A 27,022-nucleotide genomic window follows, 5' to 3' on the forward strand; every position below is an offset into this window, starting at 1 on the left:
TTGCGCTCGAGCCATAGATTTTGCAATCTTGCGCGCTGTTCGCGAAATCACCGACGCCCCGGGATACCGAGCACTCGGCCGATGGAATCAACGCGCGAAGATAAATAATAGAAGTGTTTTATTCCAACCCTCTACAATGTATACGTTACGAGATACATCGAGCAAAATTTCTCGCTGCTCGAGTCTGAATTTTAATGGAAATCACGAACTTAAGACGCGAAGAATTGAATCTCCAAACTTGTATGTATCGTTCTTAGTGGAAAATTGATTTCTTTGGGAAGAATCTTTGAAAAAAAATTTCTAAAGATACCCTCTTGTCGCTGTGTAGGTGACAGTATATTTACACGCGAAGAATTCAATTTCGTAGGGCAAGAAACGTTACCTTTACCTACTTGTACTCCGAAACGATCACTCTTCGTTACCAGGTACAACTACTGGAAACACGTTCGATGTAAACTATGGGAAAAATGAATTTCGATTGGAGTGATCGTTGAAAAGAAATTCTAAAGATACTCTTCTACTTAACGTGTAAAACTACGGGGAGAATATTATAAATTATTCTCGAATCGAAAAACACTTTACGCGTTACCTCGTGTCTAGACAACCCCTGCAAAGCAATCCACGAGAAACATAACCGAATCCATGACAACTTAAATGCAAACTTCACGCATCTATGAAACAACACGTCGAGATCTCGCGCATCGAGAACGTTTAAATATTGTTCGATTTCGAAGATCGCACCTAACGCGAGCGGCCATTTTGGGGGGCAACCGATTGAAATCGTCGCGCGACGATCGAATAAACACCAACAGACAACCAATTTCGTTCACCACTTAGACCCGTTTAACGATCTCGAGTAGCTCGAGTAAACGAATCGCGTAAACACGAGATCGAGACGATTCCTACGCGTTCGTGGGCCCGACGATTCGCGCGGGACCGGGAAAGTTCTCTCATCGTGTATCGCGCCGATTCGAAATTCTCGCGGATACTCGTCACCGATATTTCCACGCGATTCGATTTCTTTTCGCGTTAGCCTCGCTCGATCACGCGTTCACACGTGTTCTTCCACTTTTACTTCGTTCCGCGGGATCGTTCGTAACGCGACTCCAGCGACTCTTATCGTACAGCAACCGCGAGCTCTCTTCCAGGAAGAGAGCAAAGGATATTCTGTTACTTCGAATTGCGTATCTGCTTCGATATTCGCGTGAGAAAACAATACTAAGCTGTGTTTCTTCTCTTTTGACTCGACTACCCCGAAACGTGAACCTGCTTCGATTCTTGCGCGAGAAAAGAATACTAAGGTGTGATTCTTTTCTTTTAATTCAGCTACCCCGAAACGTGAACCTACTTCGATTCTCGCGCGAGAAAAGAATACTAAGGTGTGATTCTTTTCTTTTAATTCAGCTACCTCGAAACGCGTACCTACTTCGATTTTTGCACGAGAAAACAATACTAAGCTGTGTTTCTTCTTTTTTAACTTGGTTACTCCAAAACGTGAACCTGCTTCGATTCTCGCGTGAGAAAACAATACTGAGGTGTGTTTCTTCTCTTTTGACAAAGCTACTCTTTTGAAACGCGAACCTGCTTCGATTTTTGCGCGAGAAAAGAACACTAAGCTGTGTTTCTTCCCTTTTGACTCGACTACTCCAAAACGCGAACCTACTTCGATTCTCGCGCGAGAGAACAATACTAAGCTGTGTTTCGTCTTCTTAAATATTTTTCTCGCGAACATAAGAGTCACAGACGCCCGGTTCTCGCGATGAACGAGGTTCCACGGGACTCGTCACGGGGCGTGAAAAATATCGGTCGTTTAGAACGAAACAAAGGCCCACGGAGATCGAGCCCGGTCGCTCGTGCGTTTGATCGATCGTCATCGACCGGTACGCATCCATCATCCTCCCTGAAAGAGGTACGATACCGCTCCCTCTCTCTCTCTTTCTATCTCTCTTTCGACATCACGAGGCAGGTACGGGAAAAGTTTCACCGCGAGGACTCACCTGTAGATTTGGCGATCCTCGAAAAGAGAACTGTGACATGATGTGTCGGCCACTCAGGGCCGTGATGGTCGGGCGCCGCTACGCGATCATCGTTTCGGACCGTGGCATCCGTGTCCCGCGGTTCTCACCGAGTCACTCGTAGAGACGTATCAACGTTGCACTTATTTCTCTCGGCTCTCTCCGTGGTGGTTTATTTATTTCTCTCTTCCATACACTGTGACACGACCGTACGGACGAAAACAAAGCGACGAGGTGCGCGCGAGCGGGAAACCGACGAAAAAAGGAACGACTTTTTTCTTCCTCCCACCCTCTCTCTAACTATCTCTCTCTCGGTGGAAAGAAAATTCGTTTCACTGCGCGAACCCGCTTCTTTTATCGCACTGTGCGTGTCCAGACTGTGCTCGACCCTGAACGCGGTCTCCCGGTCGTATACACTCGCACTGTCACAGACGCGGGCACAAAGAGACGTGGGACCAGTTTTCCGATCTCCGACCACGTTGTGGTCGCGTCGGAGGACGCGCACACCGTTCGCGTATATTTCGTTTCGGGGCACGAGGCGATGACAAGCGCGCGTCAACCGACGCAACGAAGGGCTCTCACCTGCGGTGAGGCGCGCGGGCGCGGGCGCGGGGCACACACCAGCAGCGAGCGCGGTCCGAGATAGGTGAGACGATTTTACGTCCACGATCGGGAGCAACACTCGTACCCACGCGCAAACGGTCCACCGTGCGAAATGAAATTGTCGGTGGTCGTGGCGCGAGATGACGATCACGGTCCACGGGGTGAGAAAAAAAAAAAGAAGATACACGGGGGCTGGCACTCGACGACACAGCGATGCGTTGGTACGCGGGCTCGTACCCGGGTGGACGATCGTTGCGGGCAACTCGCGCGCGCCCGTTGATCCGATCGACGCGCCAGCTATGATCGGTCGCGACTATCCTCCGAATCGTCGTTTCTTTTCGACGGAATCCAGTCCTCCGCTCGGCGGATAGGAAGGCGGAGGTGCACGGGCCGTGAGCGCGACGAGGAGAGCACGACGCGGAGAGAGCGGAGACGAGGGCAGAGGGAGGAGCGAGCGAGAGGAACCGGAGCCGCGAGAGGGACGTGCCGGCGGCGGCGGATAGAGCGATAGAGAGGGAGCGAGCGGTAGGTCGAGAACTCGAGCGATGGTGACGGAGAGGAGAGGAAACCGGTGGAGAGAGAGAGAGAGAGGACAGCCGCTCGTGAAAAAGGAAAGCCGAGGATCGACTTGTCGCGCGCACCGCTTTCTTTTCTTCTTTTTTTCCCTTCTCCTTTCTTTCTTTCTCTCTTCCCTTTCTTTCTCTTCTTTTTTTTTCTCTCCCTCGGCGCTGGCAGTCCTTCCACGCGGCGGATCGCTTCGCACCCTTTGCGCCGATCGCGACCCCTCGCGCTCGGCGCTCTTCCTTCTTCTTCTTCTTCTTCTTCTTGTTCTTCTTCCTCTTCTTCTTCTTCTTCTACGGCTTCTGTTGTTTTCTTTAGCGTTTTTTCCCTTTTGTTTTTCGCTTTTCCTATCGATCCAGGAAATCCAACGATCCCCGACCACGAGATACCGCGGTGGCGCGCGCGCACTCTTCAAACAAGCAACCACAAACTGGCACGGTCGACGCGCGTGCAACGTCTCGGCACTTCTGTCTTCGTCCTCAGCGGGAACCACGCGCGTGTGCGCGTCCACATGTACGGACGCGTAAAACGTTCTCCCGGCGGTGTGGTCTCGGTCAGGGGGCACGGGAAAGAGAGCGCGCGACGACGTCCATGCGACGACTCTCCTCTTCCCTCGTCCGCGCGTACACGGCGCAAAACTTCTTTTGCGCGCGCTACGAGGGGGCAGTCTGATCGTGTACCACGATAGGAGTTCTCCGTTCGATGTACCGATTTACCGATCCACTACGCGCACTGGTTTAGTAAATCGTCCGCCGACGGCCGGGTCGTTCAATCGGCGATCACCGAACAACATGGGAACGAGTTACGGTCGAGCCGGCTTCGATGGGCCGCGAGCTACAACGACGACAACGACGACGACGACGACGACGGCGACGGCGGCGGCGGCGACGACGACCACGACCACGACGACGACGGCGGCGACGACGACGAGGCGTTCGTCGTAGGACCGAACAACGCGATCCGAGTCCGTAAGTTCTGGTATCCTCGTTCCGCGAGATGACGGTTGATCGCGGTGTAGGAGGAGGCAGCGGTACAGTGACGGTGGCGCTGGCGATAACGATGGTAGTGTGCCGCCGGTGGTGGTGGTGGTAGTGACGAGAAACGGTCGGCTCGACGGTGGTGGTGGCAGAGTCGTCGCCGTAGTTCTTTTCCTTCCATGGAAAGGGGGACGATTTTTGCGAGATGGTTTGCCCTCGGCGAGACGGGTGGGAGGGTCCAGGCCGGCACGCCGCGCGGTTGTGGTGGGGGTGATGGTGCCACCTCTGCTGGTGGCTGAACGACGCCACTACCGGCACCTCGTACCCGCGCGAATTCGTACCGTGGTCCGCTATGTAGTAGGCCGAATGTTCCGTGTAGTTCTCTCTTCTCCCGAGTCAGGTCGGCATCTTCGTAGATCGAGCACGGAGCCGTACGCCGGCGGTTAGCGTCGGCAAACGCGACAATAAAATATGGTGAGTCGCCCGTGGGGCCAGCTAACGCGCTCCCTGCCTACCCCCTCTCGTTGCCGCGGCGCCCGGTGTCTCTTTCTCTCCTTTTCCACTTTCCGTTTCGCCGTCGCTCTCTTTCTCACCGTGCTCCGATCTCTTCCTCTCGCTCGGCCGGTACGCGCTCCTCGTCCCTCGCGACGCCCCACCGTGCCTCGCTTTCTTCCCTCTTCGTTCGGGCTTTCGTTTACGTGGAGGGGATGGGTGCTCGAGCCGGAGGGGGCCGAGATGCTGCCGTTCCCGGCGTGTTCGCTCTGGTGGGGTCAAGGGAGAGGTAGGTTGCGCTAGGAGGGGCGAGAAGAGGAGGCAGAAACTACACGACAATTTTAGTTCGATAGATCCCGAAGTTTAGCCTCGGCGGCGCTGCTTTACTTGCCGCTGACTTCTTCCCGGTAGTTTGTTCGCTGCCCTCTCTCCCGTCGCTGTTCGCTTCTCCACCTCTTTCTTGGACACGACCGCACACTCTGACGTCTCCCCACCGCCCCGTTCGGTTTCCCGCTCTACCTCTCTCTCTCACTCTCCCTCTATCTCTCTTTCTCCGTTTCTCTCCGTCTCTCTTCTCCTCCTCCTTCGCCGCGACGATTGTCAACTACTTCGTACCTCTCGCTGTCCCTCTGCCCCCACCCCCACGGAGATCCTCCTCCTCGCTCCGCGCACAACGCGACACACTCGACCACGCACAACCTTTCTCTCTTTCTACCGGGTTTCACCACCGTATCCTCCTTCCTTCTCGCTCCGATCCAACGCCGCGACGTCGTTCTCGCTCGAACGCTTACGCAGCGAAACGCACGATGATCACCGCCCGACGACGAACGCGTATCGCGCGAGCACGTTTACGCGGGATGAACGCGCCCCGGCGCTGGTACGCGTCGACGTTGCGCGGGTGTCCCATCACGCCGCGCCGCCGGCGATCGTCATCGGTTACCACGGACGCGTCGCCGACGAACCGAACGACCACCGCGTCTACTCTGCCTTCTTCCGCGCGACGTAGGCGAATAGCTTCGTCGCGAGATCGTACCGTTCGTACCGGAACGATCGGAAAAAAAAAATGAAAAAACGAGAAGAGAGAGAAATCGATCCACGCGATCCGGCCGCTCTCCTCGAAATATCGCGGACAGATCGACAACCGTGGGGCGCGCGATTGCGGCAACGCGCCGACGATCACTAACAATATACAAGTTGACAACAGCGGAGCGACGGATACGACGACGACAACGACTTCGGCCGTGGCGTCGCGAAAGTGTGTTTTGCGCAGTTCTTTCAAGGGAACTCGCCTCCTCGCGCTTACTTGTCGCCCTCCTGGCACGACCGCCGATCAAAGGGGCGGGCAGGGGCGGCTGGTAGGTGGTGGATCGCGAGCACGGAGGTTTGCGGGGGAGGATATACGCCGACGGTGGTGGGGGCTCACGGAGGGGACGACCACGGGGCACGCGGGGCGGGTAAAAAGAGCCGCACCGACATTTTTCGCCGGCCGGCGGATCGACGGTGTGTACGCGCACCTACCACCTACGAGTGCTACCTGACGGCGGAAAATATTTTTCCCGTTTCGCGGTGAAACTCGTGCGCGCGCGATTTTACCCCTCCGTGCGGAGACGCGGTCCCCCCCGCCGTTCTGGAATGGTAGTGGTGTGCGATTCGACGGCCAGCGGGAGAAACGAACGGAGAGAGAGAGCGGAGCGATCGAGAAAGAGAGAACGAGCCGGATAAATCGTCCCCTTCCACACTTCTTTCGTCTCCCCTCTAACACGCCACGGTGGGTGCGGAGCTCGGCTTTTTTCCCCTCCGTGGGCGCGGACTAACTCTCGCCCCGCCCCCGTGCCACCTTTCCGCGCTGGCCCCCCACCCGGTCGCTCCGCGGAGGCTCTACGCTCCCGTACTACCACCAAGAGCCCCCGGTGCTCGCCTTTCTCGTCACCCCGCAGTGTGCGCGGCACGTTGAGCTACTACTTCGCGCTCTTGCTCGCCACACGGCGACGCCACGGAGGAACGCGTCGCGGAGGAACGAGGCGAAACCGGGCTGGCTGGATGGCTCGGTCGCCCGAGGCTGGAGCGAGACGGGACGCATCGTACGCCGAGGGCACACCGAGATGTGAAACATTAGTGTACCGTTTGTTAACACCGCGGTCTACACACAGCCGCGCGGAACTCTCCTCTCCTCTCCTCTTCTTTCCTTTCCTCTCTCCTCGACGACTCCGCCGGAGAGAGAAACCCTCCTCCGTCGTCGCCGCCGCCTCCTTCGACTCGCGCTCTACCATGCGTATACGCTTTGTATAAGCTCTCGGCGGTGCGAGTGCACGGAGTCGATACACGCGCGAGTGTGTTCGTCGCGGATTCGCTCTCTCTCTCCCTCCCTCCCTCTCACTCACACTCTCTCTCTCTCTCTCTCGGTTATCCCCACTCTTGGACTCGACGCGTCGTCTTTCGTCCGTCTCCGTCGGGTCCTCGCTTCCGCTCTTTGACTCCACCTTAAACCCCCCCCCACCCCCTCCTACCGCTCGCCCTCTGAGCCGCCTTCTATCCCTACATCGGTGACTTTCCGAGAACGCGACGCTGAATTTGTCGACGGCACACAACGTCGACGTTTCGGTCCACGACTACGCCCAAGCCGAGCCGCTGACCGATGTCTCGTCGCATCATCGATTTCGGATTGTCTTCCCCCGGTCTGTTGTGCGCGCGATTGTTACCAGAGTACGCGAAACAGGCGGACGAAATCGCTCGTACGTCAACGGAATCTCACGGTTCACGGTTCGCCGAAGAGAACCGACCTCGTGACGCGCGATTGTCTCTCGGTCGGCCATTTTTTTTTTTCACGAGAACCCGCGTCATCGACTCGCCTCGACGAATTAGTCATCATCGGGCGATGCGTCTTCCGAGAAATTTCGATGCTCCTTACCCCGCCCCCACCCCGTTCGAGCACGATTCCGCTCCAGTGTCGACCGATCGGTTTCCCGGTACGCGCCGGAGGTGTTTTATTATGATTGTGCGCTCGCGCTCGCTCGCTATGGGTGTCCTCCTCCCCACCTAGTGGGCTTTGAATCGCTAATGCCGCGGATCAACCGACGCGTTTAGCCCCGTAGTGAGACGAGACGGTTAACCGTGGCGCGAGACAAGGCATTAACATGTTAATGCGTTCCACTCTGTAGCCCTATAGTCTGCCGCGCGCGTACATGCGATTCATGTTAAATGCATCGGGATGTATATACGCATTGTCGCGCCTCTCGACCGATGAATCGCGCGACCGCTTCCACGTGAATTTGAATGTAAATGCCGCGACGAAAGACGACGCGCGACGCCCTAGCTGGGACAGATACACGAACGGTTTTCGGGATTGCGAGTGCTACCTCCGACGGACATTTTGTTCGAGGTTGTATCTCGGCGTTTCGCCGCGAGCTTGGTAAGCGTTGCTCGACCATGTAGCTGACCGTGGAACAACGACCACGAATTGTACATTAATAGCGAAGTACCTCTACGGATCCTCGAAGTACCTCTACGGACCCTCGAAGTACTATCGTGAGCAATCGGAGGTGTTCTTCGTGTACCTGAAAGAAGGACGAACAATTCTTTCGCTCGCCACGAGTGAACGTGTTCGTGTTCCGTATCTCAAGGGTTGCTAGCAAATGGCACACAACTCGAACGCGTTACACCCGAGAAATCTCGGACGAACCGAAACTCGACAACAGTTCATTGCAGCGCTGTACCATCGTCTCACGTGTAGATATAAAAAGGAAATAAACTGTCACGGTGGTCGAGATCCACGATTACGGATCTCACGCTACGAGAAGGGCGCAATATCCTCAATGAAGTCCTTCGTTCGTCCTTTAAAACCGTCAACGGTCCGCACGACACCTGTCCGACCTGATCATCTAACCTCTTCGCGGTCCGTCCACCCTCGAAAGTCCCCATATCCGTGGTCGTGATTTCATCGACGCTCGGTCTCGATCCACTGCTCTCCGTTACGAGGTATCCGAGACCTCTGTCCGCATCGAGCGTCGTTCAGCGTGCACACCGTGATACGCGTCGAGTAGTTGCGCGAGAGATCCGAGAGAACCGGTGCTGTCGGACCAATCGCGCGGCTCCGTTTGCGGGAAAACGAAGGGACGAGGTAGACGACGACGACGAGGACGACGACGAGGAGAGATCCGTGAAGCGACGTTTCCGTGCGCAAGATCGACGGTGAAGAAGTTCTCTCGGGAGTCGCGCGACCAGTCCGAAGCGGTCGGCGACCAGTCACGGGCAAGGTCGACGAAAGCTGCCCGCACAGGTGGCAGCACGACTCGACAAAGGACGGTTATAGACCCTCCTCGTTGGCACATCGCGGCATCGTTGCCCGCCGTGGCGAAACGGCGCTAGGGTGGGGGAACGCGTCTAGGGTAGGGCGGCGTATGGGTGGGGGGAGGTTCCCTTTCCAGCGGTAGCCGTGCCTCGCGCGGGGGCCACCCCTCCGCGCTCGCTCGTCCCTCTCGCACCTGGAGGGACGGACGGGTGGGGGGTGGCGCCGTGGTGGGGTGGGGTGACGGTCCGCGTATACTTTCCGACGGTGTGTGCAGCGACGGTTGTCACCGTGTTGAGTACCAGCACTTCGACAGGTTCCGCCACGAGTGAGACGTTTCTAACGCCCGCCGCGGACCGCGCGGTGCAACGAGGAAAGAATCGCGGACGGGTTCGGGCTGCACTCGGCAGAGTGCGCGCCCGTTGCACTTTTCAATTCGATCTCGCACCTTCCTCCGGAACGGCCGGTTTCCTCTACGGCCGGATATTGGCGCCGGTGTAACCTCTAGTGTTGCCCCTCGCCGCGAAAACTCCTTCGGCGCTGGCGTTTACGAACGGCTGCCAAATCCTCGTTACTCCAGCCGATGGAATACTCGCGATCGGTGCGGGTCCTGTCGCGGGGCTATGCGTTTCTTTCTTTTTTTCTTTTTTCTTCTTTTTCTTACACCTTTTCGACCTCAGCGACCCCCAAGTACCCACGACCCGTGCATCGTCTCCTGTACGTTCCCCGAGCGGCATCTCGCGACCGATAGGCGTATTGCTGTCGAGAAAAAATAAACAAGTGGACTCTCCTTGAACATTGTGAGTATTTTCCATTGATTGTCGAACATTGGGACTACCTCGAGCTACAAATTGTAATATATACACAGAGACTCTCGCGAAAAGTTCTACGCAAACTGTCTATACACACGAATTTTATTGGATTGTTCGGAAAGTCGTTTCGTTTTACAAAATGGAGAATATATAATTTAATACTTTGCACTCGAGGCTTTTCTGCTACCTGAAACTAGCACCTCGATGAAATTCTTTAAATTGTGTAATTAATTTCAAACGGAGCATTTTCATTTCGTATACGTATGTTTACATCTTACAAGAAAGAAGTAATTGAATTTTAATTTCGATTCGAAACGATGGTTTTCCAAATTGGAGAAAGTGGCGATCTTGAAGTATATTTTTGATTTTATTTTCGGAAAAAAAATTAATTAATGAGATATTTAAGTATTCTCACGATACAATTAATCTTGCGAAAAGGTGTGTAATTATTATAAGTATGAATCTTATTCTTGATTTAATTAATGTTTCTAAAATTATTTATTTCGATCTAAATAGTATAACAGGGGGGAAATTTATGTACATAATAATTAAAGTGTATGAGTTTCGAGAGATTCGTTGCACCGAATTAAGTAACAATCGAGGATTGCCTCTCGAGTGGAAAGGTTTAATAAAATGTTCGCACACTCTAAAAAAATCGTGTTTCATTTTCACTAAAACAAAAAAACGAAATGACTTTCCAAACAATCTGATATAAATATTTCTTCCACGTTCCTCCAATAATCGCAAAAATACAAGCCCAAGGAAAAAATACCAGCTCTTTTTTACCACAATTGATTCGATACTATCCAACATGGCCGCACCTTTACGACCGATACGTATACTCCCAATTATCGTCGATGCGTTCTTCTACGGTGAAAAAATTCTTTCCACCCCTCCATAGAGGTGTCCCCGTGTCACGAGTTAGGCAACGCAACCCCCCTAACGAGAGAACTCCGGTTCGGTGTTTCTTTTCGAAAGGGAACTGTCACCGGGACTGTTTGTCCGTCAAGGAACGATACGGGGCGACCTTACGCTCGGTCGTTCATAAATCAAGACGCAATGGTGGCGCTAGAGTGGGGGTAGCGCAGCCAGCGTGTATACGAAAAGCCGTGGAAGCAAAGCGAAGTGTACTACTTATAGAGCGGATAGGAACGCTCGTATAAACTTGAGCGATTAATCTTGCCGGATTGATAACGCTCCCCTCGGTCCTACCCTCGTGCTCCCATAAATTACGTTATAAGGAGGCACCGGGATAATTAATACCTCCCCGTTCGTGCAGTAGCGCGCGCGCCCCGTTGTTGCGCACGGTTGACACAACGTGATCCGCGACGACGTTTCTGGCCCGCCATTGTCCGGGACCGCCTCACCGTGAAATCCATCCAGCGCTCGAATTTCGAGCGGATTGCGCGCGATCTTGCGCGGGACCAGATACCACGGAGTCGTTGCCGTATACTTATCGTCGCTGGAGGAAACATCGTAGGTTATTAACGACACCGCGATTCACTTCACTGGGTGATTCCAGCTCGTGTCGAGACCACGACGTTTACCGAGTGACGTTAAACGGAGTCGCGCGCGTTCCTCGAGTTTGCGTTGATCAGATTTGCAGGTAAATTAGTTTTGTACGGGGGAGTTTTCAGAGAGGTTAGAAGAAGAAAATTTTAGGTTTTAGAATTTCTCTGTTTCGTGACGTTTTAGGGTTGCAAGTTTGTAAATTAAGGAATTGGGTGTGGGGATATTCTTGGGGGACTCTTTGGTAGTAGGATTAGTTTGTGAATATTTGGTAGTTGTTTGGACGTTTCGTTGAAAGGTGAGAAGCTTATTCTTTGGGTTCCAAGAGGGAATTTTTGGCAATTTTGAGACATTGTGATAGGTTTATTCGTTTGTAAATTAAGGAATCTGGGTATGGAGAATCTTCTTAGAGGCCTCTTTGATAGTAGAACAAGTTTGTAAACATTTGGTAGTTGTTTGGACGTTTCGTTGGAAGGTAAGAAACTTTCTCGTTCCACGAGGGAATTTATCAATTTGGAAACATTAGGTTTGTTCGTTTATAAAATAAAAGAATTGGGGTATGTAGAATCTTCTTAGGAGCCTCTTTGGTCTCTAAGGACGAATTTTCAAACATTTAGTAATTATTTGGACGTTTCGTTGAAAGGTAAGAATCTTTCTCATTCCACGAGGGAATTTATCAATTTCGAGATATTAGGATTGTTCTTTTGTAAATTAAAGAACCGGGGCATGTAGAATCTTCTTAGAGGCCTCTTTGAAATTAAAACAAATTTGTAAACATTTGGTAGTTATTTGGACGTTTCGTTGAAAGGTAAGAAACTTTCTTCTTTCACGAGGGAATTTATCAATTTGTAGATATGAGGTTAATTCGTTTCTAAATTAAAGAATCGGGGTATGTAGAATCTTCTTAGAGGCTTCTTTGATAGTAGTACAAATTTGCAAACATTTGCTAACTGTTTGCGTGTTCTCTTAACAGGTTAGAAGTTTTTGTTCTTGGTGCATGTGGGAGTTTTGTAAATTCGAGATCGTCGAGTGAATCGTAGGTCGATGAATTCGAGAATAGAAAAATCAGAATGTAAGAAATCTTTCGGTGTTAGAATGAATTCTATATAAGCGAATTTCGATGTTTCACTAACTTTCGAATTTTACGATGAGAATTATTTTTAGTAGGTTTTAGAATTTTGTACATTCGATTGCATCACATAGGTTCGATTTCGTGAATACTAGAATACCAATATCGAGTATTCTCGTAACTGCTTCGGTAATAAGTACTTTATCCTAAATACTTGACAGCTTTCTGTACATTTTTCCTTGGAAGTTGAAATCCACTTTTAAAGCGTTTTACCGTAGAATTCTATAAACCTAACCGCATCGCGTACACTATAGGTCCGTCGATTCCGTACACACAAAACTCAAAGTACACGAAAAATTGGAATCCGACTCGTCCGAGTTTACAAATATCCAAGATTTACAAATTTCTTCCAAAGAATCACTTAAAGTACGCTGGAATATTTTTTCAAAATTGCTCATAATCCAAAATTCTTCTACAATTACTCACGTTTCAATCTACAACATTATCAATCCAATTGTATTTCGACAAACATCGAAATACACGAGAAATTAGGCTATATATTCTTTGTACTATAGACTTACTCTATTGACTATATTCTTTGTACTCTAGACTTACTCTATTCACTATATATTCTTTATACTATAGACTTACTCTATTAACTATATATTCTTTGTACTATAGACTTACTCTACTGACTATATATTCTTTATACTCTAGACTTACTCTATTGACTATATATTCTTTATACTTTATACTCTAGACTAGATGAAATCGATACGTCCGAGTTTACAAATACCCGACGTTTACAAAGTTCTCTCAAAAGAAAGAATCATTCAGGATACTCTAAAATATTTTCCAAAACTATTCATACTCCAAAATTCTTCCACAATCGCCTACCTTCCGAGCTGTAACCTTACCAATCCGATCTAATTTCTACAAATATCGAAATACACGAGAAATTAGAATTCGATACGTCCAAGTTTACAAAGTCCTCGCGAAAGAACTTGCGAGGTTATTTACGAGGTAGACTATACAGACTCTATAGACTTACTCTACAGACTATCTACTCTATGCACTCTATAGAATTACTCTATTGACTATATATTCTTTGTACTATAGACTTACTCTAATGACTGTATATTCTTTGTACTCTAGACTTACTCTATTGACTATATATTCTTTGTACTCTAGACTTACTCTATTGACTATATATTCTTTGTAATATAGACTTACTCTATTTCCTATATGTTCTTTCTCTCCCAGGCACAGGGCTAAAACAATGTTTCAAAATTATCCACACTCCAAAATCTCCCACAATCGCCTACTTCCCGAACTGGAACCTTATCCGATGAAATTCGTATCCGAGAATCGTATCGACGAGAACCTCGTGTACCATGTTTCGGTACAACCGAAATAGTTACTCGTTTCGCGGTATCCAGGTCCCCTTGGTTTCGATAAGGTCGACATTTGTAGCCAGGTCGTCCCGGCGAGGTACGCGCGAGTTTTCGTTCGAGTCCGTTTACCGAAACCCGTTTCAGCAACACTTTGAGCGACGCGCGTACAAATACGTCGCGCCCGATAAGGTTAGGCGAACGAGCGGCGCGGCTGGCACGATCGCCGGAACCACGGCCCGATCACGGTCCGTGTGCGTTATCAATGACAGACGGAGTGCACGTCCATGTTTCGACGCAGATCAAACAACGAATCGCCCGATACGCGATATCTTCAAAGGATTTCGGCCGCCCCTTTGTCAACGTATCGCTGATAAATCGGAAATCTGGTCCGAGCAAATACGTACGTACGTCCACGACGACGACGACGACGCGTCACGAGTCTACTCTGAGCTAGTAGACCGGTCGATGGGGCAACAATCGCGAATTGTCGCGTTTTTCATCCGGTCATGGTCGATACTCGAGAACGATCGACCGTGTCGCGAGTCGAGTAACCGAACGGGTATATTCGTGGACAACGATAAACTGAAAAACACGGAACGCTTTTGCGCGACGATAGTTAAGTGGATGGTAGCGAGGGAGGGTATTCTCGTACACCGTTCCGTTGCATCGACATCGAGACGAATCTAGGCGAAACTCAGCGACCAGAAACGCTTCGATGTAAGCAACGTCAACATACGAACGACGTCTCCAGCCGACGTCGGTGTCCGGTTCGTCGAGAAAGGTGGTCACCGTCGTCGAGCGGCGAACATGAAAGATTCACCGTGGTTTAGAAAAGCCACGCTCGGGGATTCGTTCGTGTTTCGCTTCGCAACCCCATACATCGCCGCGGTCCTAGGCGGTCCATAAACAGCGTCATCGTTGTATCCACATGCGCGACGCCGCGCGTGTAATCGTGAGAAGAATCCAACGCGAGGCCCGCGGACCCGAGGATCAACCGGCGGACCTTATAAAGGAGAAGAGAGGAGAGGTGCCGCCGTTCGTTAATTAAACGAAGCGTGAGATTCCCAACCCTCTCCGGACCTGGTCCCAGCCTCTCTCTACCTCCCCCTTCTTCTCTTCCTCCTTCTATTCCCCCCCGATGCCTTTCGTTCTCCTTTGTTCCAAGCCGGTCAACCCCCGCGATACGAAGGAACCGCTCACGGCCGATCATCCGCCAGAAAGTCGATCGACCGATTCGTAAATCGGTCCCGGTTTGCGTCCCTCTTCGTCCTTCCGCTTTAAATTGTCGGGACAGTTCGAGACCTGGAACAAAGGGTCGACGGTCGAGGTACGCGAAAGGTTCCCCGAGACTGCTCGCGAGGATCTTCGGGACGAGGCATCCGCCGCTCTTGCTTTTCGGAGCCGGTGCGGGGAACGGTAAGTACTAGGCTCTTGCGAGACACTCGGGTACACGGGTTGAAAACGAAATTCTAGGGTGTACATAGGTTATTTACGAGGTAGACTGTACTGACTCTATAGACTTACTCTATTGACTATATATTCTTTGTAGTATAGACTTACTCTATTGACTATGTATTCTTTGTACTCTAGAATTACTCTATTGACTATATATTCTTTGTACTATAGACACTTACTCTAGTGACTATATATTCTTCGTACTATAGACTTACTCTAGTGACTATATACTGTGTATACTATAAACACTTACTCTATAAACTATATACTGTATATAATCTATAAACTTACTCTATGAACTTACTCTATAAACTCTGTAAACTTACTCTATAGACTGTATACTCTATAAACTTACTGTATAAACTTACTCTATGAACTTAGTCTATAAACTTATTCTATAAACTTACTCTATAAACTTACTCTATGAACTTGCTCTATAAACCTGGTGTATAAACTTACTCCATGAACTTACTCTATAAACGTACTCTATAAACTGACTGTATAAACTTACTCTATGAACTTACTCTATGAACTTACTCTATAAACTTACTCCATAAACTTACTCTATGAACTTACTCTATGAACTTACTCCATAAACTTACTCTATGAACTTACTCTATTAACTTACTCTATAAACTTACTCTATGAACTTACTCCATAATCTTACTCTATAAACTAACTCTATGAACTTATTCCATGAACTTACTATATAAACTTACTCTATGAACTTACTCTATAAACTACATACTCTATATACTCTACAAACTCACTCTATAAACTTACTCTATATACTATATTCTCCATATACTCGATGGACTTACTCTAAAGACTATATACTCTTTATAATCTATACACTTACTCCATAAACTATAACTCTGTATACTCTATGGACTTACTCTAAAGACTATACATTCTGTATACTCGATATATTTTCGCCTGTATACTAGGATAGACAAAAATTGCGTAAGACGTCTGAGACTCGCGAGAAAGTAAAATCGTGACCGATATTTGCGACTGAAGTTCTAATCGGACGATGTGAAAATCGCGCAGTGGAAAGAACGCGATGAATAACACGGAAAAGTTATCTTTAACGTACAGTTTATACTTTTGTTATTCTTACTATGAATACTTGAGCGAATCAAATATTGTCTGCGTTATATTTCAATTTCGAGATAATATTCATAAATTCTAATTCCACGATATGAAAATCGAACGGTAGAAAGAACGCAATGTATAATTCGGAGAAATTATCTTCATTTTAACGCACAGTTAATTCTATTACAACTATTGCTTGAATATTTCAGCGAATCGAATATTTTCCGTATTACACTTTAATTTCGAGATAATATTAATAAATTCAAATTCCACGATATGAAAATCGAACGATACGAAGAACGCGATGAAATAACACGGAGCGATTATTTTTATTAATTCTTTCAGAACTCTTCCTTGAATATTCAAACGAAATAGAATATTTTCTACGTTACATTTTAATTTCGAGATAAAAGTATTACTAAATCGACGTTTTCTTCCATATTTGTGTTTTCGAACGTTTCATTTATCTCTGATGCGATTCGAGACAATCCGACTATCTCGATGATTCGATAGAAATCATTAGTCCCGGTAAGTGCTTACGTATCGTGGTATTACGGTACTCGCGAGGGGCCTGGGACCGCGTGAGTTTAATAATGGTTACTCGGTAACTCGCGGGAGGGATTCGCGAGGGACGTGGGAAGGGTTGAAGGAAAGAGGATGTCGTTTTAACGGTGGTTCGACTAGGGAGAGTAATTGTTCCAACGGGGGAATATTTTCGCGAATGCATCGAGCGATTTACGGTGCACGAATCTTGGAAAACAGGAGAGTTTCAAAGCGCAATTTTCCGCGAAAAGATCGTCTTCAAACTGTTTCTAATTGCACTTTTCTTTCTTCCAAATTGACGAAGAATGATTTCTAATCTTCGAAAACAGAAGCACAAATCAAAATTAAAGAAAATTAAGGGGGGAAATGGGTAAAAGAGACAAAAGAGGGAGAATGTGTGAAAATAAAAAGCGTGGAGAATCGAAAATGAGAATTGCACACTGTGTGGAGTAAAATTCGTGAAATGTATATTTCGAAAGAAACTTTTCTTTAGATAGTTAGAACTTCATAAGGTACTCTCACAGCGTGATTTTTTAGTAAAAAAGATCGTTTCGATATTGTTCTTGATCGCGATACTTTCCTGTTTGTTGCTGGGAATACTTTACAAAGTATATAAATAGAATTTTCGATGGACTGGAATATATACGTTTCGGAGGAAACTTTTTCTTCGTTGCATAGACGAGAAGAGAATCTTAACGAGTGACTCTTTGTGAGAAAAATCGTCCTCAAATCGTTTCTAATCACTTTTCTTTCTTGCAAATTGGTAAGGAACGATTTTAACAGAGGAGAATACTTGTTTCAACGAGATAATTAGAAATCTTCGAAAAGGAAAGTATAAAGAAGAATAATAGAAAATTAGATAGATTTAGAAAGAAACTTTATCTTGGGTAGTCAAAATTTGACACTTCCAAAGCGTGATTCTTCGTGAAAAGATCGTTTTTAAATTGTTTCTAATTGCACTTTTCTTTTTTCCAAATTGACAAGGAATGATTTCTAATCTTCGAAAACGGAAGTATAAATGAAAATTAAAGAAAATTAAGAACGAAACTAAAAATATTTCCCCAAGGTGATCTCACCACGTATTTACATTTAAAAAAAAAACTTTTTCTTCCATAGCCAACACTCGAGAATTCCAATGCGCGAAAAATCGATTCTTCGTGAAAAGATCATCCTCAAATTGTTTCTAATCACACTTTTCTTTCTTCCAAATCGACAAAGAATGATTTGTAATCTTCGAAAACGGAAGTATAAATAAAAATTAAAGAAAATTAAGAACGAAATTAGAAATACTTCCCCAAAGTGATCTCACCAGTCATCTACATTTCGAAAGAAATTTTCTTTTAGGTATTCAAAACTGTAGAGTTCTAAAGCACGATTCTTCGTGAAAAGATCGTCTTCAAATTGTTTCTAATCACACTCTCCTTTCTTCCAAATTGACAAAGAATGATTTCTAATCTTCGAAAAAAGAAGCACAAATAAAACTTAAAGAAAATTAATAACAAACCTAAAAATACTTCCCCAAGATGAGCTCACCAATCATCTACGTTTCGAAAGAAATTTTCTTCTAGGTATTCAAAACTGTAGAGTTCTAAAGCACAATTTTCCACGAAAAAATCGTCTTCAAATTGTTTCTAATCACACTTTTCTTTCTTCCAAATCGACAAAAAATGATTTCTAATCTCCAAAATCGGAAACACAAATAGAAATTAAAGAAAATTAAGAACAAACCTAGAAATACTTCCCCAAAGTGATCTCACCAGTCATCTACGTTTCGAAAGAAACATTTTCCTCGGTAGCCAAAAGTGTATAATTCCAAAGTGCAATTTTCCACGAAAAGATCATCCTCAAATTGTTCCCAATCACATTTTTCTTTCTTCCAAATCGACAAAAAATGATTTCTAATCTCCAAAATCGGAAACACAAATAAAACTTAAAGAAAATTAAGAACAAACCTAAAAATACTTCCCCAAAGTGATCTCACCAGTCATCCACGTTACGAAAGAAACATTTTCCTCGGTAGCCAAAACTGTACAGTTCCAAAGCGCGATTCTCCGCGTACAGATCGTCCTCGAACAGTTCCCGATCGCCACAATCTCCTTTCTTTCAGATCGGGCAAAAAATGCCCCGCGTCGCGTTGCACCTACGCCGAAGCGGAGGATTTAAATCTCTACACGGCAAGGCGCGACGCGTTACAACCGCTGATAGGCGGTCGTAAAAGATACGAGAATTCGTCGGAACGAACCAAACGAGAGATGGACTTTTCGTGTTGCTCGAATTGGCCGAGCGGTCGTAAGGGTACACGCCTCCGTCGAGGATAACCGATTCGTCATGGTTCTAATACGGCTGTCCCCGGCTGAGTGGAACTAAATACCTGCATATTAAATTCGGGGCGATTTCTCGACTACTAAAAAAAGAAAGAAAAGAAGAAACAAAGAAAACAAGACGAAAAAAAAAAAAGAAAACCAAAGAAAAATTACTCGAAGAATATTCCTGTGTCTCGAATCGGAGCAACCCTTCCCGCCCAGATTTTGATCCGATTGGACGAGAACCCAAGCGTCGAATTCGCGACGGGATAAGACGCGAGCGTCGCTGCGTGTATCGACGCTGATTGAACCGTCGTTGCGTGGGCACGTATTCATCGACGATTCATCATTTCAGCGATCGGGACAGCCCCGAGTTTCTTCCGAATTTGTTCGATCCGTCCGCCTGATGGATCGCGATCCACGCTCTGATTGACAAGTTCCACGGTACCCAGGTTGCGACGATCGTACGTGAAAGCGTGTATCCCTAAATTATCGTATTCTGGAGGCCGTCGGCCTCGAACAAGGGTAGCTTCCTCCTCCGATTATCGCGCGACAACGCGAGAACGTCGTTCGGTTATCGGGGCGGACGTTAAATTATCCGTGCACGGGTAGAGAGAAGCATCACTGAAAATTTCCTCCTGACTCCGCGCCGATAACGGCCATGATCGATGCACAGGTATCCCGTCGAGGTGGCGAGTGGGGCACGGAGGGGGCCCCCGCCTGGTCACGCTCGAGAAGACACTTCCGTGAGCACGAGAAATCGGTCCCCGATTGCCAGCTCGCTCGCGGCAATAATCCACGCGGATCATCCGCGCCGGAAACGTATCGGGGCTACACGAAAACCGGACAGAAACTACAATCTGACCCGCTGCTCGAGAAACGGGAGAGTTTCACGATCGTGTTTATTTATCGCGATTCGAATCGACCGAGCGGATCGAACGCGAAACAGGGCTAATCGACGCGCGTTTCGATCGTGGGGCACGGTGCATCCCCGTGATTACACTTTTCTTTCTTACAAATTAACGAACAATGATTTCTAATCTTCGAAAACGGAAGCACAGATAGAAATTAAAGAAAATTATGAACGAAAGTAGAAATACTTCCCCGAAGTGATCTCACCCGTCATCTACTTTTCGAAAGAAATGTTCTCTTCGGTATTCAAAACAGGAAAGTTCCAAAGTGCAATTTTCCACGAAAACATCGTCTTCAAACTGTTTCTAATCTTCCAAATCGACAAAGAATGATTTCTAATCTCCAAAATCGGAAGCACAAATAGAAATTAAAGAAAATTAAAAACGAACCTAGAAATACTTCCCCAAAGTGATACTTCCCCCATATATCGGGGGGTATATTGACGCACGGGGGCCCCTTCGTTATTTTTCTTCAGTTTTTTTTTTTTTTTCACCGCTCCACCGAGTGAATGAAACCACGACGAGAGCACCGTCATCGTCGTTAATGACGCCACTTTGCCTTAACAATGTAACGTCCAGGGGGGCCGATAACTGGCCGTTGTGCGATACCATTTTCACCGGGACACGAGGTTCCTTGCGATACCGGGGGGAGTTTTTATTTTCGTCAACACCATCACCATCACCATCACCATCACCATCATCCCCCTTAGGCACCATCCTCGTCCCCCTCTAGTTGAACGTGGTAACACACGGACCGCGCGTACACGCGTTTATAGGAAGTACGATAACGCTGTTTGCTTTATCGGCCGAGGACGTTCGCGGATATCGTTCGCTTCGAGGCCGTAATTACACGGAAGGGGGCAGGCAATTTTCAAGGGGGAGCTACCGCTCGAGGCGAGGTATTTCACCGCCGGGATAATCGTCTCCAGACGAGGAAACGCGAAGCTTGTTGGATGTGCATAAACACGATACGGTGATTTGTTGTTTACGATTCGCTGCACCGACGGGAACGCTCGAGGATGGTCTCCACGAGAGTGATGGATTTTTCTGGGTTTTTTTTTTCTTTTTCTTGTTTTTTTTTGGGGTTGAATTAAAACAAAAGTGCGAGGAGATACTTCTGGTCGACGAAGTGTAGACTGTGTTCGATGAGTTGAAATTCGGTGGAGTGATGTAGAAAGGAGACACTTTTTTTTTGTTCAAGGGGTGTTTTAATGAGATAGATTTTTTATTTGAGTAATAGAGAGAGTAACGAAGGTATTTTTTTCTTTTTGGAGGATTTTGTGTGATATGGATATTTGATGATTTATAATTTTGTAGGCTGGTGTAGGAAGGAGTTTGTCTAAAGGGTGTTTCGATGAAATTGATTTTTTTATTTAAATCAAATAAAAAGTAACAAAGGTATTTTTTTCTTTTTGGAGGATGTATAAATATTTGATGATTTACAATTTAGGAGGCTGGTGTAGGAAGGAGTTTGTCAAAAGGGTGTTTCGATGAAATTGATTTTTTTATTTAAATAAAACAGAAAGTAACAAAGGTATTTTTTTCTTTTTGGAGGATTTTATATGATATGGATGTTTGATGATTTATAATTTAGTAGGCTGGTGTAAAAAAGTGTTCGTCCAAAGGGTGTTTCGATGAAATTGATTTTTTTAGTTTCACAGAACAGAAAGTAACGATGATGTTTTTGTTAGACGAAGTGTAGATCATGTTTGATGATTTGCTATTCGGTGGAGTGATGTAGGAAAAACCCTTTTTCGTCCAAGGGGTGTTTTAATGAGATAGATGTTTTATTTGAATAAAAGGGAGAGTAACGAAGGTATTTTTTTCTTTTTGGAGGATGTTATGTGATATAGATGTTTGATGATTTATAATTTAGAAGGCTTGTATAACAAAGAGTTCGTCCAAAGTGTGTTTCGATGAAATTGATTTTCTTAGTTACACAGAATAGAAAGTAACGATGATATTATTGTTAGACGAAGTGTAGATCATGTTTGATGATTCGGTAGAGTGATGTAGAAAGGAGACACCCTTCTTCGTCCAAAGGGTGTTTTTTATGAAATCGATTTTTTATTTAAATGAAACAGAAAGTAACGATGGTATTTTTCTTTCGAGAATGTATAGATATTTGATGATTTACAATTTAGTAGGCTTGTGTAAAAAGGAATTCGTCTAAAGTGTGTTTCAATGAAATTGATCTTTTATTTAAATAAAACAGAGAATAACAAACACATTTTTCTTAGAGAAAGTGTAGACCCTTTTCAATGATTTACAATTTAACAAGCTAGTGTAGAAAGAAGTTCTTCCAAAGAGTGTTTCGATGAAATCGATTTCTTTATTTAAATAAAACAGAAAATAATGAACACATGTTTTTTAGAGAAAGTGTAAACCCTTTTCGACAATTTACAATTTAATAAACTGGTATAGAAAGGAGTTCTTCCAAAGAGTGTTTCGATGAAATCGATTTCTTTATTTAAATAAAACAGAGAGTAACAAACACATTTTTCTTAGAGAAAGTGTAAACCCTTTTCGACAATTTACAATTTAGTAAACTGGTATAGAAAGGAGTTCTTCCAAAGAGTGTTTCGATAAAATCGATTCTTTTATTTAAATAACACAAAAAGTAACAAAGTATAAACGATACAATGTTTCACGATTCGCGACTCGGTACACTGACGTAGAAATCTATCCTTTCGAAAACTATTTTAACTTTTAATTTTTAGTCAAATGAAACGCTCAAAGAAACGTGGACAACATGGTGCTTTATTGTTTATTTAGATTCGGTGCACTGACCCGAGAAATCTGAAATTTTTCCTTCCTTATAAAACACTTTGAATGACCACTTAAACCTTTCTCGATCCATGGGTCGATTTACTCCAATTTTGTACGTGCCCCTTGCACAACGATGCATTTAAATTGCATCGTGCAGTCGAGAGACAGGTACAAGTCCAAGAACCATATTTTGAGATATTTTATCAAACAGTCTATCAATGTCGATAAACTTCGCTAAACACGAATATAGAATACTTTTTTCGCACTGTTCTCGATCTTACGCATAATTTCGTGATTATTTAAAACCGATCAATTCCGTACTTCGACTCATCGATTCTATCCAACTGTTTCAAAGACCCCGCGCGTATTTCCAGAATCTAGACATGTCTAGAAGTCTATATACACTCGAACAGGACAAACGTACAGCTACCTTGACATTTGCATTTAAAGTTTGTTCGCTAAACGTATCGACTACCCTGGAATTTTGAAACCTTTTAAACTTAATGCTCCCCCTAGGACACTTGAGAGATTTCTCCTTTTTTCTAACCAGCCAGACACGCCAACAACTGGTGAAAAGAACTGTAGAGATCATACGTGCAGATTACGAAACTTGTTAAGAAAACGTATACCAATAATTACGCTCACTGTCTAATCTCACATATTCGTGTTATACTTGTTACATTTATTCGTACACCGACTTCCCCTCGCTGTATACGATCTACGTATGTATTATTACTAACGTGTCTTTAACCGTGCAATAATAATAACAATTAAAACACTGTTTCTAACTTGCTCGCTCGTTCGTGGATCGTTAACACGCGATTTTCGACCAACGTATTCCCAAAAGAAGAGATCGTCGAATTTCGAGGCGAGACGATATAAATTCGAATGATATTCCCTCGAACGATTTCGTCGAAGATTTCCAACGACATCGTTAAACTTTCAACAAACGTACTTTCAAGAGTCCGTGAACGAAACACCCTTCACTTCGTCTGGAACGAAGAATCCATAAAGAGAACGCCACTGGATGTAATCCACATTCAGCGATCAGAATTTTTGATAAACGCGATTCCACTATTGGCCGAGATTTAATTATTAACATCGTTACTGCCGTGAAAATACGATTCATGGCCGTAAAGACGGATTTTTCTCGCATTGTGAACACAACTCGGTCGCATTCCTCGAGATCTCCCGAGACTTTATGAAAAAAGTTCTGAAAAATTATTCTGCAATTAATCTCCAAAAGTAACGAAACAATTCAATTCCGACTAATCGTTATTTAAATCATTTGTGTATCAATATTATCAATATTAATTATTTAAATCACACACCTGCATAGATATGTGACACTTCGACTCCCACTTTTTTTATACTAAAAGATTCAATGGAGACTCGATGGAAACGGAAATAGGTACGCGATGGTACGTCATCCGGTTGAAATCTGGACACTTTTAGTTACAAGACGAGCTCATCCATTTGCCTACGATCTTCCAAGGAGTGGATCCTCTTAAATCCAGCTAGTTCGAAGCGTTCTCCACATTTCTTCGAACAACGACTCGAGCACTTACCTAGCGTACGACGTCAGGATCTGTTGGAAAAATTCGTATCGATTTTCAAACGCAACGATTCGAGCATCTACCTCGTGTACGACGTCAAAATCTGTTGGAAATATTCGTATCGATTTTCAAACGCAACAAGAAACCTGTACATTCGTCCAGCTTCGTCACGTATTCGACATACGAGCGCGCGCGCGAACACCGAGAAGCATTTATCGTGCACGAGAATCGCTACATCGCGTACGACGTCAAGATCTGTTGGAAAAATTCCTATCGATTTTCAAACGCAACAAGAAACCTGTACATTCGTCCAGCTTCGTCACGTATTCGACATACGAGCGCGCGCGCGAACACCGAGAAGCATTTATCGTGCACGAGAATCGCTACCTCGCGTACGACGTCAAGATCTGTTGGCAAAATTTCTATCGATTTTCAAACGCAACAAGAAACCTGTATATTCGTCCAGCTTCGTCACGTATTCGACATACGAGCGCGCGCGCGAACACCGAGAAGCGTTTATCGTGCACGAGAATCGCTACCTCGCGTACGACGTCAAGATCTGTTGGAAAAATTCGTATCGATTTTCAAACGCAACAAGAAACCTGTACATTCGTCCAGCTTCGTCACGTATTCGACATACGAGCGCGCGCGCGAACACCGAGAAGCATTTATCGTGCACAAGAATCGCTACCTCGCGTACGACGTCAAGATCTGTTGGAAAAATTCGTATCGATTTTCAAACGCAACAAGAAACCTGTACATTCGTCCAGCTTCGTCACGTATTCGACATACGAGCGCGCGCGCGAACACCGAGAAGCATTTATCGTGCACGAGAATCGCTACCTCGCGTACGACGTCAAGATCTGTTGGAAAAATTCGTATCGATTTTCAAACGCAACAAGAAACCTGTACATTCGTCCAGCTTCGTCACGTATTCGACATACGAGCGCGCGCGCGAACACCGAGAAGCATTTATCGTGCACGAGAATCGCTACCTCGCGTACGACGTCAAGATCTGTTGGAAAAATTCGTATCGATTTTCAAACGCAACAAGAAACCTGTACATTCGTCCAGCTTCGTCACGTATTCGACATACGAGCGCGCGCGCGAACACCGAGAAGCATTTATCGTGCACGAGAATCGCTACCTCGCGTACGACGTCAAGATCTGTTGGAAAAATTCGTATCGATTTTCAAACGCAACGACAAACCTGTAAATTCGTACGAGCGCGCGCGCGAACACCGAGAAGCATTTATCGTGCACGAGAATCGTTACGATCGTTACCATATCTCACCTAGATGCTTCTTAGGTGACCAATGATAGCATTAAATTAATTTTTATCGCGATTATATTAAAACATCCATGATATTACAACGTGTACGTACGCGTCGTTTATTGTCACGGAAGCGTTACATCGCGAGAAACGATAAACGTGTATGTATCTTTTTTATTTTTTTAATCGTGTTCACGTTATTGAAAAGGACATTGTTTTATCGTTTCGGTGGTACAACATCGACTGGAGATCGGTGACGGTGAACGAATCGGGCTCGGAGTACGCGTAACCGTGAGTCTCCAGAACGAACGCCGATAAGCGTCGCCTTTAATCGTGAATTATGCACGCGTTAATTATTAAAGCCGGACTTTTATCGAGGAACGCGCGTGTCGCGTCTTGTACACGAATTAGCGTGGATATTGCCTCGAGATTAAAGCGACATCGGACACAACGTTGAACGATTTTCTTTTCGGTTACTCGAAGAAGAGGGGGACACATCTCCCCTCTCATTCACTCTTATCGCGTAGAAGCGTCCTTTACGGGAACTTTTATAACGAACAACGCGAAATATTCGGTATTCGCCTCGAGAAGACGCGGTTCGTGCGAATCGGGATAATTTATGGCTCAATCGGAGCGAAATCGCACAGCGACGTAATCTCGTCGTTTCTAGAGAGCTCGACGAATTCTTCCGTCTCTCCCCCCCTCCTCTAACCCCGTTCCCCCATCGCTGGGCAATTAGCCCCGCGGGCAATCGCGATGGGGAGAGAGCGAATCGACGGGTTTAAAAACGAACGACTGGAGCCCGCCGGGCGTTTCAACGAGTCAAATAATCATACGGTTAATATTAATTGCGGTAGAAGACGATTAACGTTAGCGGGGAGCATTTTGCGGAATTAAGCGAACGAGCGAGCACGGTTACTTACTTAGCTCGCAACCGCCGCGCGGCGTATAAATCCGTATCTCGGGGATCTTCTCAAATAATCAAAGCAATTAAATAGCCACATCGCGGCAGCCGTGTCGATGGATCAGTACCCGAGACGATGAGAGACAGCTGCGCTACCATTCCGGCCGTTTCCACTCGCCATTAAACGGTAATTAAAAGGTAATTGCGCGAGTTTGCATCCGCTCGATAACAAAGTAACAATCGTTTCCGGCCGGGAGGCCCCCGATCCGCGGATACGATGCCGCAACAGCGGTAAACAACGTTCCGCGTTCGCAAGGTACACGCTGAAATCGCGAGCGTTTCTTATTCAAGGGAATCACGATCGTTGGTCCTCCCACCCATTTAACCTTATCGTTGGAAAGTGTTCTCGTTGGAGTGTCGTTAATTTGGTGGTTTTTTTAATTCGTGATTACGGTAGGATGTGGCTATCTTTTTCAAAATAATTCGTAAATTTTTA

The 27,022-nt window shown here is 46.2% G+C and overlaps 1 protein-coding gene across 1 annotated transcript in view; it reads right to left on the reverse strand.

The window, feature by feature from the left end:
• Positions 1–3,931, reverse strand: part of Mirr (iroquois-class homeodomain protein mirror) — a 90,864-nt gene extending 86,933 nt beyond the window's left edge. The window contains exon 1 of the mRNA XM_076314108.1: positions 1,998–3,931. Coding sequence (XP_076170223.1) covers positions 1,998–2,036 — 39 coding nt within the window. The 5' untranslated portion in view covers positions 2,037–3,931. The remainder of the gene's footprint in view (positions 1–1,997) is intronic.
• Between the last annotated feature and the right edge of the window lie 23,091 nt (positions 3,932–27,022).

Source organism: Ptiloglossa arizonensis, chromosome 6 (genome assembly GCF_051014685.1).
Source record: "Ptiloglossa arizonensis isolate GNS036 chromosome 6, iyPtiAriz1_principal, whole genome shotgun sequence".
NCBI lineage: Eukaryota > Metazoa > Arthropoda > Insecta > Hymenoptera > Colletidae > Ptiloglossa > Ptiloglossa arizonensis.